General features: G+C 35.4%; 2 protein-coding genes across 5 annotated transcripts in view; one reads left to right on the top strand and one right to left on the bottom strand.

Moving 5' to 3' along the window:
- Positions 1 to 157: 157 nt before the first annotated feature.
- slc47a4 (solute carrier family 47 member 4) lies at positions 158 to 13236 on the top strand. 2 transcript variants are annotated; one of them, XM_047820506.1, is made up of 20 exons: positions 158 to 437; positions 1236 to 1287; positions 5630 to 5665; positions 6299 to 6520; positions 6919 to 7020; positions 7150 to 7218; positions 7587 to 7735; positions 8403 to 8445; positions 8590 to 8634; positions 8726 to 8823; positions 8933 to 9030; positions 9169 to 9282; positions 9350 to 9417; positions 10609 to 10717; positions 10829 to 10904; positions 11053 to 11122; positions 11597 to 11729; positions 11819 to 11913; positions 12011 to 12109; positions 12181 to 13236. In XM_047820506.1, exons 1-20 carry the CDS (start codon positions 433 to 435, stop codon positions 12475 to 12477), a joined length of 1980 nt encoding a protein of 659 aa, XP_047676462.1. In that variant the 5' UTR covers positions 158 to 432; the 3' UTR covers positions 12478 to 13236. The 2 variants fall into 2 exon arrangements, with proteins under 2 accessions (XP_047676462.1, XP_027003790.1); XM_027147989.2 differs by lacking the exons at positions 158 to 437; positions 1236 to 1287 and having other exon boundaries at positions 5519 to 5665; positions 6360 to 6520.
- slc47a3 (solute carrier family 47 member 3) overlaps positions 12801 to 16550 on the bottom strand; it is a 6179-nt gene continuing 2429 nt past the window's right edge. Inside the window, exons 7-17 of one of the 3 annotated variants that reach the window (XM_027147985.2) lie at positions 16486 to 16550; positions 16283 to 16380; positions 15787 to 15900; positions 15587 to 15654; positions 15369 to 15477; positions 14293 to 14368; positions 13903 to 13972; positions 13617 to 13749; positions 13446 to 13540; positions 13319 to 13361; positions 12801 to 13211 (exon numbers count right to left, since the gene is read on the bottom strand). The exon at positions 16486 to 16550 is cut by the window's right edge and continues 33 nt beyond it. In XM_027147985.2, the coding sequence (XP_027003786.2) occupies positions 13003 to 13211; positions 13319 to 13361; positions 13446 to 13540; positions 13617 to 13749; positions 13903 to 13972; positions 14293 to 14368; positions 15369 to 15477; positions 15587 to 15654; positions 15787 to 15900; positions 16283 to 16380; positions 16486 to 16550 (1080 nt within the window). In that variant the 3' untranslated portion in view covers positions 12801 to 13002. The remainder of the gene's footprint in view (positions 13212 to 13318; positions 13362 to 13445; positions 13541 to 13616; positions 13750 to 13902; positions 13973 to 14292; positions 14369 to 15368; positions 15478 to 15586; positions 15655 to 15786; positions 15901 to 16282; positions 16381 to 16485) is intronic. The other 2 variants (XM_027147986.2, XM_047820507.1) reach the window with 2 other exon arrangements.

Below are 16550 nucleotides of genomic sequence, written 5' to 3'. Positions count from 1 at the left end.
TCCTTTATATAGACTACTTAGGGGCTTTTTACACCTGGTCGCGTTTTCTGTGATCGGAAAAGTCCATGTCGCCCTCCGAAACGTTTTCGAGACGGATATAAATCCGATTGTTCAAACCCCTTCAGGAGGTGGTCTGGGACGCATTTCAGATGAAACTGGACAGGTGTAAATGCATGTGGTTGTTTAAGCCACATACGTCAGCGCTATACTCCTCACAAACGTGATTACGTCACTCGCAGGTGACTCGCGAGTCTTGCATCACGCCAGAAACAAATAACATGGACGTGTCAGGGTTGGAGCACTCGCGACACGCAGGCACTTATTGCTCTTTAGAGCGATGAAAGCGTCCAACAAAAGCTTTGTAAAACATATATTGATTGCATTCTGATAACCGCACACACCAAAGCGTGTTCCATTTCAATTACCCCGGAAATGAGGTAAAATATATTTGCATATTGGGCGGGAGTAAAAAGATCCGACTGATATCCGATTCGCCGAGACGCATTTATGTGGCCTAATGTAAAAGGAACAGTTTAATAAATCAGATAGCTATCGGATCTGAGAAAACACGAAGTCTCCAGGTGTAAAAAGGCCCTTAGTGTGAAGTGTGTGTCCGTGTGTGCATGTGTGTGTGACCATACATGCAAAACAACATGTCTGTGTTGTTTTGAACTGTTTTGTGTTTATTGTAAATGATTTCTGTCCTTACCAAGAGGTCATGTGATTGATAAATACAGTCTGACACTGAGCCTACAGCTTGAGACCATGTGACAAACAGACCTTGGTTTGTATAAGCCTTTGTAAAGTGTGAACATTTGTCACTTTCTGAATTAGTATACTCAGTATATGAATGTATTTCCAGCCTTATTGACGTGTGTATAACCTTTCAAAGATATAGACTTATCTGTATATTCAGAGAATATATTTGTATTTTATTCAACTTATTTATTTTAAGATACAGCTATAATGTTTATGACAGGACTGAGGTGGTGTAACTCACTATTATGGTAGTTGCGGCCAATAAAATTGCTTTTGGCTCAGTGTGTGATGAAACCATGTATCTTTCTTCTGTCTTATACCTTCAAGTAATCTACAGTGAAGCATTCGTCACATGTTTATGTTTAAAATATTTACAATTAGCAGAATATTCCTGTTTTTATAACTCTCATATAATTGATGAACTCTGAAGTGCTACGAAAACGCACAAAGGAACAACACATTTTTTTCTTCCTAAGTGGTCTCCAGTGTCACCCGATCATGAAGTGCAGACGCAACCTAGACATCCTGGTAAGAAATTATAATTATTATGATTTAGCTACATTTACATTTACAGGTTTTGGCAGATGCCCTTATCCAGAGCGACGTACAAAAGTGCTTTTAAGGCTCTATCATTGAATAAATTAACACTGGTTCACTAGGTTACAGGCTTAAGATACCATGAAGAAACTCTGTTCACACATGAGCCTAACTGTAAGTTAAATACACACCTACAACAAACGGGAGAAAGTGCTGGTTCAAGTATTTCATGAAGAAGTAGGTCAACCGTCGTTTGGAGATGACTCAGCTGTCCGGACCCCTAAGGGAAGTTCATCCCACCATCTCGGTGCCAGAACAGAAAAGAGTCTTGTTGTATACTTACCTCTTACCCTGAGAGATGGTAGGACCAGTTGAGCAGTGCTGGTAGCTCTAAGGGTGCGAGGTGCAGTGCGAGGAATGATAAGGGATTTGAGGTAAGAGGGAGCTGGTCCATTTTTGGATTTGTAGGCAAGCACCAGTGTTTTGAATCTGATGTGTGCAGCTACAGGAAGGCAGTGGAGTAAGAGCTGTGCTAGCATAATTGGATCTCTCAGAACTATTATGTTGCCCCATGATGAAAAAAAGTTAACAATGTTCATTATTTGAAGGCATACCATTGAAATTCTTTTAATATTTGACTCTGGTGTATTTCATGAAATGTAGCCTAATATTATTGGTATTATTGGCTATGACCTTTTGTACCTTGCTGGTTGACAAGCAACAATGGATTAAATGTTTGCCTTTTATGAATCACTATGATAAATTTTTATTTAGGTCTAACACAGCCACACCACTGTAAGCTATGGCTATGCTGTAGTTTATAGGCAGGTTTTTGGTCAGGTTTTGGACAAAACGGTCAGGCTCAAGCTAAAAAATTCGGTAATGCTCAACCATAACATTTTAGAACAATTTTTGAACCTAAATATATCCTTATTAATAAATAGGTTTTTTATTCTACCATACATTCACATCCATAGACATCTGCTCACAGTTACTACTGGACTTTATAGGAGTTGGATGAAAGAGAAGTACTAAGGATCAGAAAACTACGTATGTCTGTCCTGGCCTTAAAAACACAGCATCTTACATAAGCATGTTACATAAGCACTGTTCTGAACTGCAGGTTTGACCCAGCAAACTCATGGGGATTTGTTTCCCACTGACTGCTCATACTGGAAAGTCTTGCTCTGTGCTGATCACTGCACTGTTAGTTATTAAAATGACTTTAAAAATGTTTGCTTCCCCTGACTGAAGAGTTAAACAAAGATCTGTCTTAATTTGCACAGACAAATATTGACTGTTTTTGTGAATAAGAACTAAAATACTTACCGATGCTGTTTATGAACATCTTTAAAAGCTGTCTTTATAAACTGTCATAAATTAAGAGTCAGATATATTTATGGCTTAAGTGAACATGTAGATGATTTTATGGGTTGTAGAAAATGTAATGAACTCTCTTATTTCATCAGCTTCAAGTTGTTATGTCTTTGGTTCAAAGGCTTTTTCATTAATATTTAACTTAGTGTAATGCCTTTATGCCTTGGCAAAGTACTAGACAGCAAATTAACCCATTTTTTACATACTGTAAATACACTATTTGGCAAAAAGTAGTGGTCACCTATAGGAACACACATACATGTGGCCCTTCCCTGAACTGATGCCATAAACTGAATGTGTTTGTATGATGATGTATTAAAATGTTCTTTTCTTTAGAGGATGAGCTTAAACATTTTCTAGCATGACAGTGCCCCTGTGCACAAAGCAAGGAATTGGAAGAACATGAGAGTGGAAGTTAAATCTGGAATGGGATGTTCAAAAACACATTGGTGTAATTAGTCAGATGTCCAGATACTTTGGGAACAGAGTGTGCAGCATAAAATACGTATAAAAACGTTTATTGGCCATTGGATCACTTGAACTTTTCTAGTGATTGATATATTACTTAACCTAAGCGAGATTCTGGACTAATATTTTAGACAGTTCTCTGTACCATTATCATAATAACACCAAATAAATTGGATTTTTAGAATGTTTTATCCCTCAGGACAGTTCCAGAAACGTAGAATCTATGGCAAGTTACAATGAAGTTGTTCTGGCAGCTTGTATTGGGCCAACACTTTACTATCACACATGCATTTTAATCAGCAGGCTTCAAGGGCTTACTAAGTGATTAGATCAGTATGAATATGATATAAATCATTGATATGATTTAGCCTTCAACATAACCACATATCAATCCAATCCAAATGAGTATCAATGGGAGCCTTTAAAACAATGTGTTAGACAGTGTTCTCTATCACCATAAACAACAATATACATGTATCTTATCTTTTGGAGGAATGGTGTTCTTCCCTCTATTATAGTTCCAGAGATGGTAGACTTCATACCATAACTTGCCACCTATATATGACAAACTAGTAAAAAAATATACAGATATACTATAAATATGACCACTTAATTTTCAGTTCAGTCCAACAGGCATTCAGTCATGATGGTGAATAGTATGCTTGGTTATTTATTGGCATATTAATACACTTTTTAAACTTGGTTTGGAAAATCCAGTTTCCCATAAAATGAAGGTTTAAAAGAAAAATGTACCTTAATAATAGCTAAGAGTGAAACCTTTGTGTCTTTATACTGTAGTATTGCAAACCATTATGTACTGTTTACAGACATACAAATTCTGTATGCATTCTTTCTATTTCAATGAGCTCTAATATCTCATGTCTTCAAATAAGTCTTTCCTTTCAAATGTTATAAGCCAGTAGAGGTTTTATTGTGCTAATTGGGAAATCTTTAGAAATGCTAAAAAAAAAAAAAAAAAAGCTTTGTCGTGGTGACCTGTGACTTACAGCTGTAGCAAAAAGACTGACTCCTGTAGTGACTGTGGATTTAACTATAAAACATAAGGTTTTGGTTCATTTTTTGACAGTAGAAGTTGAGTCCAGTTCAAATGTGTACCAAAATACCGAAATACAAATCCTGAAGATAGATTTTTACTGCAATTGTCATAAGCAGTTTTGTTTTTAAGTCTTCATCAGTAAACAGTCAATAACTTCAATAAAATTACATGTTCATGTTAGAATTAAAATTGCATCTTTTGACCATATAGTACACAGTTATAGAAGGGAAATATTTATAATCTAGCATCACACCAGATGGGTTTTTTCTTTTTCTTTTTTTTTTTTTTTGAGTCTGGTTCCTCACAAGGTTTCTTCCTCATGACATCCTAAGGTGTATTTCCATTGTTGAAAGTACAATAAATAATTTTCATTGACTTATTTATTTTAAACTTTGTTTCAAATCCAAAATATTTGTATATATTTATCATAAAACTGTTTTATATATATATATATATATATATATATATATATATATATATATATATATATATATATATATATATATATGTATATATAAAACAAAAAATTGTTACCTCTGCTAAATGTAAGGTTAGTAAATATACATTCATTCATTCATTCATTTTCTACCTCATATCCAAACTTCTTGGTGTGTGAGTGAATGAGAGTGTGTGTGTGTGTGTGTGTGTGTGTTTGTGTGCCCTGCGATGGGTTGGCACTCTGTCCAAGGTGTATCCTGCCTTGATGCCCGATGACGCCTGAGATAGGCACAGGCTCCCCATGACCTGAGTAAATATACATTCTAATAGATAATGGGCACAGTTAGCTTTCTGCTAATGATAACACATGTCCAAACATTTATAACAAAAAATAAAAGATTCTTATATAGATGCATTGGTACTATATGAACATATAGATAAAGACTGGTATGATGAAATACTGGTAAGATTTTGGGTATGATGACCATAGGTTTTTCATTTAATCATAATTGTAAACATATGAATCTTGTCTGCTTTTAGGAATGTATTGTGTTTTTCTGTGGAATATGAATGAAATCTTTTAATGCAGTTTTATACCTTTTTAATTTTTTGTGCATTTAACATGCAGTAGGTTTTTTTTTTATTTCTAATTAAGATGATTAAATTGTTTGTATGACAATGATGTATGTGATTATCACTTAAATAAAAATCAAGATTCTTAGATATGATTTCAATTTTTATTTGAGAAATCTCCCTTTAAGCTCACAACAGTTCAGTATGAAGCCTTTCATCTCTGATCTCTTTGTTTCCCGAGCTCATGCAACAGTTCCTGAGTTTCCTCCTTTTCTTTGAGGAACATTTTTTCACTATTGATCTGGTTAAACCAATTCAGTCATTTTAAAAGTGGACATGAAGTGTTTAACTTAGCGATCCTACACCTTTCATTATGATGGTGATTTCCTTTCTAAAGAGCCACCTTTGTCCGACTTCTAGGCGATACGCATACTGTGGGGGAAAAGCGTTCATGCTGTGAGTACACTCTTAAAACAATGGTCAATACTGAAATATTACCCTGCTTTAGCTTATTTCTAATTAAGATGATTAATATGCAAAGGAAACATTTTTCAGTTCAGGATGTATAGCTATTGTTGAAAGTTTCACCATGTGAAGAGTTCATATAATGTATAAACTGAGTTGTAAATTGTTTGTATGACAATGATATATGTGATTATAACAAAGAAAATCAAGATTCTTAGATGTTATAGAAAATATATTTTGTTTCGAGTATTTAATAAATTGTATGGAAGGTTTGCCTTGAATATCGCAGCTGCTTAATGCAGTTTTGTCATATTAATGCTTTACTTTCAAATGACTATATATTCATTTATTAATATAAAATATTATATGCTGTAGCAATTGATAATTGAACCTAATTAAAAGGAAATATGTTTTTAAAGCATAGTTATTTTTGACAAAGCTCTGAATATGAATAATTATCAATAATTACTAAATACTTTACTAATACTAATGTATTCAAAATGCAAATTGAAGTTCTAGCCACTACAAGTTTGCAGTTCCCATTGCTGATTGAATCAAAGCTCACCACTGTCTGCATCGTACTTAATCAGTGAGCTTTTAAGAGTTGTGAAACCTTTTCCCTAGAAGTCAGTGGAATGCACAGCTGCAGCTGAGACACTGTTGCCTTTTTTGAGCTTTGGTTTAGTGAGGACCTCTGAGGCGATCATGGATGGATCTAACCGCAGAGCTGAAGCTCCTGCTTTGGAACCCAGTTCCAAGCTCTTTTGCTGTCCCAGTGTGAGACGATGCCTCCCTCTGGTTTACCGAGAGGAGCTCTACCACATCCTGAGGATGACTGGGCCCCTGGTGAGTGAGTTTTCTGATTGAACCTCAGCATAGAATGTTTGTCTTGTAGAAGAAAAAAAAAAACAGAGAATGATATTTTGATACGAACGGTTGTTCCTGACATTTTATTGAGCAGTTCCTGCTATTTTTGTATATAGCTATGTCGTTCTTATTTTGTAATATTAGCATGACTGTAAACATGGGTGGTGGTGTATAATTTGGATTTTACAAGTGGCCATAGCACAGTATGAAGAAAATATAAAGAATCATATTTTGGGGGGGAAAAGATCAATCGCAATACAGTGCTATTATTACACTTTCTTTTTTCTTTTTTCTTTTTTTTAACTCTGGACAGTTGTTTATTGCCTTCTCTGCTCTGTTGAGTCTTTCATCTCTATTGGTTGTGTTTGTTTCCCCAGCTTGTATGCCGGTTCTTGAATTTCCTTCTTTTCTTTGTGGTCACAATGTTCTGTGGCCGCCTGGGGAACACTGTACTGGCAGGCTATGGCATGGCTTCAGCTGTAAGTGGCCCACTGTATCCCTCTTTAAATTAATGTTTTTGAAGAATTTGTCAGAATTAATTATTAAAATACTCTTTCTTTCTATCATGCACATTTATGATAAGTAAATTCCAATTTCTGTATTTTTAGACGATAAATATAACTTCTGCAGCAACTGGATTAGGGCTAACTATGGCCTGTGATACACTGGTTTCACAGGTAGGTGAATAAAATGATTTGATAAATATTTTAATACTTTATAATTGATTTTAGTCATTTCATTTACTAAAGTCACTTAATTTACTAAAGCAAGAAACCTAGCAGATTACTGATTATATCCATGATAGCAGTAAAAATGTGGACTCATTCACCCTTTTCCAGAGTGACTTACATTTTATCTCATTTTTAAACAAATGAGCAATTGAGGGTTAAGGACCTTACTCTGGCCCCTGGGATTCGAACTCACAACCTTCTGATAGCCACTAGGCTACCACATCCCTCATTTAGTGGAAAGGTGTAGCAGCCATACCATAAACCTCATTTGCATCAGTAATTAAGCTTCCATTTATATGTGCTTATGTACACAGACATTTGGCAGTAAAAACCTGCTACATGTAGGAGTAATCCTGCAAAGAGGCATTCTGATCTTGCTGCTCTTCTGTCTTCCCTGCTGGGGTGTGCTTATTAATGCACAGTCCCTCTTACTCCTACTGGGACAGGACCCTGCTGTAGCCAGGTCAGGCATAATTTATATTTGGTCATAACAGGTTCAAATGATTTATTTTAAACAACTAATTGGGGAAGCACAGTCTTTTTTCATAGCCTTTATTTATACTGTGGGTCGAAGAAAGGTACATCTTATCTGTATACTGTATATTTGTAGTGGTAGAGGTGGTAGAGTTCAGTATAATATGCAAATTTCTATTGAAATGGAAAGTACACAGAAAGAGTGCTGCTGAGGTTGTAATGAAACCAGTAGACATTCATAATGCTATATACAGTATGTTACACATATAACATGGACTACTTGTGTATATTATTGCCCTCATTCTAACAAGTTAATGTTTATTCAATGGCATTTGCAATCAACACAGCTAATCAATTTTACCAAGAAAGGCTTATATTTCTCTTGAACTTTTGGTGTTGGTTTGTTTAATTGGTGTTGGTTTGTTTAATTTTCAGTTTCTCCTCACATCATCCTTAAAAAGCTGGTTACTGTATAAAGAATTGACAGCTAACTTAGACTAATAAACAAATTTCAGAAATTAATAGAAATATTCAGGATATGTTGATGTATGCGATGCCAGAAATGTTTACGCCCAATTTCCTGATATAAACATTATCACAGGGATTCTGAAGTATAAATAATTGTTCCTGTTATGTCTCCACTGTTGTTTTTTTAGGGTAGCCCAGATTTATGTTGAGGCATACCTTCCTGCTATTCCAGTAAGATTAAATTTACTTTTTTATTATTATTATTAGTAGTAGTAGTAATAGTAGTATTGTTATTATTATTATTATTATGTAAACAGTATAATACATACATGTGTAGGTCTATGCTCATGTTTCTTTTATGTTTGATGACTACAGGCAATATTTTTGTACCAGCTGCAAGTGTCTTACCTCCAAAACCAGGTTTGTATGATGGAGTTATGTCTCTGTTATCAGTCAAAAAATGCCCAAAAGTATCGGTATTGGTATGGCTTATATTGGTATCTCTGTCCAGGGAGTGATTATACCTCAGGTGTATGTATCTGTGGTGTCCAATATTGTGAATGTGCTGATCCACTACATTTTGCTATTTTGGTGGGATCTTGGAGTACAGTTAGTATTTTTTATTCATTCGTTCATTCATTTAACATTACAGCCTACTCCTGAAAGACAATGGGTTTTCTCATTTTTGTGTGTGCTTGTTTTTGTCATTTTCTTTCAGTGGATCTGCAGCAGCCAATTGTTTTGCTCAGGTCTTTTCCTGTATCAGTTTATTTGCTTACATTTGCTTTAAGAAACTCCATGTTAAGACGTGGGGAGGTGAGCATGTTCCTTTGCACATGACAATACATTTTACCAGTTAATACTGATGCTAATGTGCCCTACAGAACATTCCTCAGTTAGATAGCACTGATTCTGTACGCAGCTTTCTTTCATTTCTAATGCTTTTCATTACAGGCTGGTCCTCAGAGTCACTGCAGGAGTGGGACGGCTACATGAAGCTGGCTATTCCTAGTACACTAATGCTATGCTTTGAATGGTGGATCTATGAAATTGGAGGATTCTTAGCAGGTAACCTCTTTGAATATTAATTGGAGTGTTACTGTAGAAGCATAACTAACTGTGCTCTTTCTCACAGGAATGTTAGGGGAAATCGACTTGGCTGCTCAGCATGTGGTTATAATGCTGGCTTATATAAACTACATGGTAACACAATCTGTCTTGCTATTCTGCTTTGTAACACATTAATGAAGATAACTCTGTTGTGTACCATAATCAGACATGGAAAATAATTTGCTACTATACTTAATGCTTACACTATAATACAGTATAATATGTTAGGTATTTATACTTTAACTGAGTATTACTGAAATAAAATACTTGTGTTTCCAAGACATAATACCCTTTTAATACCTTACATTCTAATGTAAACTCATTCAATGAAAGTACAATCCACAAAGATCGGGTGTTCTTATATCCATGCAAGGACTGTATGGTACATATCAATGAGTGGACTTAGCTTAACATCTATTCATTTTAGTTTAGCATTCAAATAAGTTTAGAAAACTGTAGAAAAACAAATAATTATGAAAATGACATGCTACCTGTGTAAATTTGTAGATAGATAAGTGCCAAACTAAGTGTTGAACACCCCTGGCACTTCTCTACTAAAGTGTTTGCATATGCTACAGTAAGCAAAGACAAATATAAAAAGACGGATGTCCTTTTTGTCCCAAGGCATGAACTCATTTTATTTGAAGAATACTTTTTACGTATTTGCAACTCAGTTGGCTGTATTTAACCACGTTAGTCTGTTTTCTTTGCTGATGCCAGGTTATATTAGCATTGATTCCAATAACTAAAAAAATACTAGGCATTAAATTCAAGTCTAGCTAATGACAAATAATAGATATGTACATGACATTTAATGTTATTAATTAATTATCAAAAAAATACGTTTGGTCATGCATATGCTTTCCGGTAAAATCATTTGACAGTTTTCCTAGCAGTTTGCTTTTTCACAGTTACTTTTCATTTGACATGCCTTAACTAACCGAATTTCGTCTCTTGAAAAGATTTTCTGTTTATTGATTAATACATGGGTAATTTTAAAAGTAGCAACCTTCATACTTTGACTTGAGTATATTTTTGAGTGTTGACACATTATCTATACTTTCCCTAATGCATAATTACTTACTTCATTTCATATTTTTTTATTATAACATTTTCCAACCCTAACCATAATCCATGCATGTCCTTCTTCTTGAGCAGAACTGTAGCTTAAAGGAACTATAATTCTCATGCCGTGCTTGTTTTCTGCACATATTGTGTGGTGTGTGTGTGTGTGTGTGTGTGTGTGTGTGTGTGTGTGTGTGTGTGTGTGTGTTTTACCTGTAGATACCAGCTGGAATACAAGGCGCAGCTTGTGTGCGTGTAGGTAATGCACTAGGAGCTGGAAATACAGCTGGAGCCATCCTCACTAGCAAAGTTTCTTTCATTTGTGCAGGTAACAACACTATACACCTATATATTTCCTATATAAGCAGTACTCATAATCACCAGTTTAAAGCACTGTTGCTTGAACAAAGGCACTTCATTGATTTGACTCCCTTTCTAGCTGTATTGGCAATCATTCAGGGTGTGGTGCTTGGTGGTACAAAATCAGTCATTGGATTTTTGTTCACTTCAGATGAGTAAGTACAGAGATCTGTTTTTAATATTTCAAACATTTTAATACTTGAATAAGTTCATTTTTCTGTGAATATTAATTAAAGGTTATTTATAAATTACAAAACAAGAAAACATAAAAATTGCTTTTTTACCTATGGCCTTTACTTTCAGGACAATAGCACAGTTAGTTTCTGAACTCATGAGCATTTACTGCCCCCTTCAATTCTTTAATGGACTGCTGGTGAGTTCTACTCTATTATATGCACTATTCTCTACAATGGGTTCTTAAAATTTTGTTGCCAGGGAACATTTAAACTGTTAAAGAAATTTCACAGACCCCCTTAGTGCAGAACAGTTTGAACATTAACATGATTTAAATGTTTACAATGATGATATGTATAATTAGTATATTTGTAGATCTTTCTCTTCCTGAACTTTACACAAACAGAACACAGGTTCCAATTGATATTATTTCTAGGCAAACTTTGTGTTATTGAAAACCAAAAAGATTAAAAAAAATCAAGAACCCCTGGGGGTCGCTATGCTATGCTATGCTATGCTCAAGCTTCAGCCCTTCTCTTGCCTAAATAATAGCTATCTTTTTCTAGTTTGTTTAAACTTTCTGACATTTTGGCATGACATGACAATATTTCAGTACCTACATCAGCCGTGATTGCGTTTACTAGATGTGAGATTATGACTGTTATTTCCTCAGTGTGTGGGCATGGGCATAGTCCTGGGCACTGGGAAGCAGGGGATTGCAGCCATCGCTAATCTAATTGGTTATTACTGCATTGGACTTCCATTAAGTATTGCTCTGACCTTCCCAGCAAAGTTACAAGTCGCTGGTTTGTACTTTTCAAAATAATTGTCTATAAATAATATTAGTATAAACCGCATTGTGCAAAAATATTTAATCTCTTTTCATTGATTACAGGCTTTTGGTGGGGCCTTTTTGTTGCTGTCTTCTTGCTATCAATCTTTTTCATTGTCATCATCTTCAAATTAAACTGGAAGAAGTTAACAGAAGAGGTATGTACTGTCATGTGTGTATCTCAAATGAATTAGTGATTATGGCTATAATAAAACAGGTTTCATAATTTAAAGCTGGCACTTATGCATCTTTAAGGCTATTGAGCGTGCTGGAATAGGGAAGAGCAAAGGCATAGAATTTAGATCCAGCCACCGGCTCTCCGATAGCTTCTTCATTGCACTCAGTAACTTAGAGGTAAGTTTCACTTCTTTACTGTATAAATATTACCAAGCACAACAAATAATATATTACTCACTGTAAATCAGAATCAGAATGGCTACACATCTGTGAACTCTCAAGATGAGGCTGAAGAAAGAAGCACTTCAGTGGCTCAGCAGAGATTGAGAGAGACTCAGGAAGAAGAAATGAGAAAAGTAAACCAACTCTCAACCTCTCAGCTTATCATCAGGAGAGGTCTGACTGCTCTGACTGCTGTCTTAACCCTCAGTGTAGGGTTGATGGTCCACTTCATCCTGCCTCAGGTGCCTTCCATCACCAATAGCACTTTGGACTTGCAGAATTCCACTTTATCTTCTCCCACTGCCACAACAATGTCTTTTTGAGACTGGGAGATCCTTTCTGGATAATCGTTTTTGTTTGGTATTGGTAGTATATACCGTATTACAATTATAGTGTATTGACCTCAGTCTAATATAAACTACCAAGATAAATGATATATTAACTTAACTAAACTTAACTAAAGTTGATTGCCACTTTTCTTTACTTCTGGAATGTGAGAAATGTCATTGTACATGCAGTAAAAACACAGTGAAATTGTAAGTAATCCAACAGTAATTATCTCTTTATGTAAAGAAAATAACAACTAAATATTGTTAGGTGGAGAGATTGCACATCTTGTAGTATATAAATAATGGAACAAACTGCCTAAACAAGGAACTAATATTGTCCCTTAAGTAATTTTAATAAAATATGCATTTCTGTAACTCTTGAAATATACAACAAGAGATGCAACATTATACCTTCATGTAGGCTTTGGGCTGAAGTCTGTTACAGACTGAATGTCCATACAATAAATTCACTGTGACTATGAAATCTTTTACATGGCTTCAGGCCAAATAAGCACATTGCTACCTCTTCACAATCACATTTAAAGCAATCCCTACAGCCAGAATAATGAACATAGCCATTAGAGTGAGGCTTCTACGGACCACCAAGACCCCTAAAGGTAGTGGCTCCCTCGTTGTAGTCATCTTTTTCAGATTCTTTGCCAGCCTCTCAGTGTCAGTGTGACAGCCTTCATCAGTGACATGCATGTTGTCAGGCTGCTCTACTGTAACTGCCAATAAAAAGATTATGTTAAATGTGATGAAAGTTTGCCCATTTCTTTTTACAGTAAATTTACACTTACTAAACCAATAGTGCCAAGCAGGACAGGATTCTTACCATCCCCTGTGCAGTCCAATTGAATTCCAGCTCTTATCAGTGCCTGTGATCAGGGCATTGTGTTAATGTCACTGATGTAGTAGGGGTACAATGATAGATGCAAATCAAATGATTTTTATTCTCTCACCTCCTCTGTGGCTTTCAGCCAGTCTATCTTTAATAGGAGAACAATGAAGAAAACTGACTGCATGAACACACAAATTAAAAGGCCAGTCCAAAGACCTATGAGACCAGAGAAATGTGAAGCATGAACTTACACAAAAAGGAGAGTGGGTTAGAGAAAAAGTTATGTTCCTACCAAATATGCCCATTTTAGCAGCAAACATCAGAGACACTCCAATAGGAAAGCCTATGCCATAATATCCAACCAGGTTCCCAGCTGCCCCATACAGCTGCTTTCCTAAAGCTCGGACAATACTCCCACCAGCTGCCTGATAGAAAAGTAATAGAAATAGAATAAAATAAATAGTTTTGACACATTCTCAAATTACAGCTTTGACCAGTCTGTAAAAAATGTTTTAAATAATACAATAATTCTCCATGAAGTATACAGAATTTAAACTAGAACATATCTGATTACTCACTGCCGTTGCGTCAAGGACATGGAAAGGGGCATAGAGCACCATTACGCTACTGACTCTCTCTCTGATCTGTCTGTGAGAAGATACAGAAAGTTTGACAAATGATCGTTCAATCATTTCTCATTACATTGCATCATATAACCACACCAACACCAAAATGTCATGTATTACATGGGCAAAGTTCAGCAAGAAGTTAAGTCATTATAAGTCATAGCAGTAAAACTAGAGCCCAATTTTAAGATTACATTCATATGAATGATTAGTAGACAGTGCATTGATGATTTGAGAGCATCTAAAAAATACATCTAAAACTGAGTTGTGTAAAATGACAATTATAAAATTATATATACAATGCTTTGTAAATTCATAATAGATTAAGTGCGGGACACTCACTCATCATTTGAGAAGATGTAAGAAATGACATCTTTGCTACTGCCAAGGATAACTGCTAAGCACATGGAGACGCAGACTGTTGCAAAGCACAATATAATTAACAGAGAATATGTCAGTGATCTGTGGGATTGATACAAGTGTGCCAGCCACACAAAGATTGCAAGTTTAAAGCCTTGAGAATTCTGCTATATAAATTATACAACTTGTACAACAATACTAAAGACTCTTTAATTGTCTTACACTTTACTGTAATTAATGATTTAATTCATTTCTGGTGTCTTTATGCCACTATAATGTAAATATGGTTGTATTTTTAGATGATCTAATGGTGATCTAATGGTGAATAATAAACAATTACTAAATGGTGGACAATATGTTGCATACAAGTGCATCCTAGAGTAAAATTAAAAATGTTGAATGAGCGCCAGGTCTTTCTTTGAACCTGGCAAAAATCAGCAAGTTATCAGATCAATTCCCATTTAGAAGTAAATCCTACAGCTCGATAAACAACTGAGGCAGTATAAAAAGGTGCCCATATACAGTGTTTATAAATGGTGGATGAAAGAAACAGTGTATTCAACAATTTACAACAGAAATGACCTTTGATTGGGAAAAAAAAGCACGGGATAATGATTTTCTAAATAGCATGTCATGGGAAGAAAAACAGGAAAAGAAAATGGAGAACAATGAGAGCGTGTTTTTGATGTCTCAGTCAAACAAGAAATAATTTCAACAAAGCCATGCCATCTAGGTGCTAATGGGGTGTATTTTAGAGGCATTTGGGCAACTGAAATGCACTAATAATAATAATAATAATAATAATAATAATCACATTTTAAACAAATATAACAAAGAGCATTTCTATGAAAAAATATCCACCTTCTGCTTTTTGAAGCACAGCCACATGCAAGACCCAAAAGAAGAAGTGAAAACTGTATACATATCAAAACTACATATCGACCAACCAAGGAAGAACATCACGCTTATCACCTCTATAATTTTCTATGCAAACATAATATAATGAAACCGAATGATTAATAAAAATCAGTTCAAATAATCAATGCACTGAGAAGTACCTGCACAGGCTATAGAGATCTTGGCAGACAGCTTGGCCTGTTCAGCGTCCCCAGCACCCAGAGCATTTCCCACTCTCACACTGCCTGCCACACTAAAGCCTATAGGAAACTGGCAAGAGTTTGGGTAGTCTTCAATATGAAAGTAGTCAAAAGCATAATTCAGATTTAAATACATTAATAACACAGACAAATACTTAGAATATCCTTAAAGTAATTACCATATATGCAATATTTGCCAGTATATAAGTAACTGATTGGGATCCCAGCTCTACTTCACTTATCAAACCTGCCATGCAAAACACATGCAGAGAAAATAATCAACATCTCAGGATGAATTTTAGATTGAAACATTACCTCTAAAGGCTGTGGGACATTATCATTAACTAGGCATTATCATGTTATTCAAAACACATTTTACCTGCCAAAAATGCACCCAGCTCATAGGTCCACCACTCTGCGCCCAGCATTACCATGCCTGGAATGCCCAGCCGCATAAATTCATCCCATTCCTGAAGACAATCCATGGACAAGCCTGCACAGAAGAGAAGGAAGAAACATGGGCTGTACATATCATTAGTTTGACACATCATAGTGAACCCATGAGTAAATAATTTCATGTCTGGATTTACATGTAGGGGACACGCACACATTATGCGTGTGTGTATGTGTATGTGTGGGTGTGTGTGTGTGTGTATATATATATATATATATATATACACACACACACACACACACACACACGCTTAAAAAAGTTCACCTTGAAATTAGTTAACCTCTTTTGTCATATATATATATTCTTGTGTGTGAGCAAATCGATTATACTGCTAACATCGTCCTGGCTTGAGTGAAGACGTGATCAGGTGAAATACCACTGAAACCACTACAAAACATCTGGGTCTATTATATGAACTCACCATCCCAAGTATCCTTATAAAGACCTTTATAGATGATGTAGACAAACAGCATAATTGCCATGGCATAATCTGAGGCAACACTGGCTGCTGCTGATCCACTGTAAATAAACAGTTTGTTTAATTATATTCCATTGTTATCTCTTTACACATAATATTGTATGATATTTCTATACTTTTAATCATCACTGATTTTCTATACTCACACAATGCCAAGATCCAAAACAAAAAGGAAAATATAGTTGCAGAAGGCATTGATCACATTGCCTAC

This window comes from Tachysurus fulvidraco, chromosome 11 (genome assembly GCF_022655615.1).
Source record: "Tachysurus fulvidraco isolate hzauxx_2018 chromosome 11, HZAU_PFXX_2.0, whole genome shotgun sequence".
NCBI lineage: Eukaryota > Metazoa > Chordata > Actinopteri > Siluriformes > Bagridae > Tachysurus > Tachysurus fulvidraco.
The sequence above is the reverse complement of the archived record's forward strand: the minus strand, read 5'-3'. Positions and strand labels throughout refer to the sequence as shown.

Bases quoted from the DNA above. Each gene is read 5' to 3' on its own strand.
- slc47a4 (XM_047820506.1), top strand. The intron at 1,288-5,629 runs GTAAGAAATTAT...TCCGACTTCTAG, and splicing joins GACGCAACCTAGACATCCTG to GCGATACGCATACTGTGGGG. The intron at 7,021-7,149 runs GTAAGTGGCCCA...CTGTATTTTTAG, and splicing joins GCTATGGCATGGCTTCAGCT to ACGATAAATATAACTTCTGC.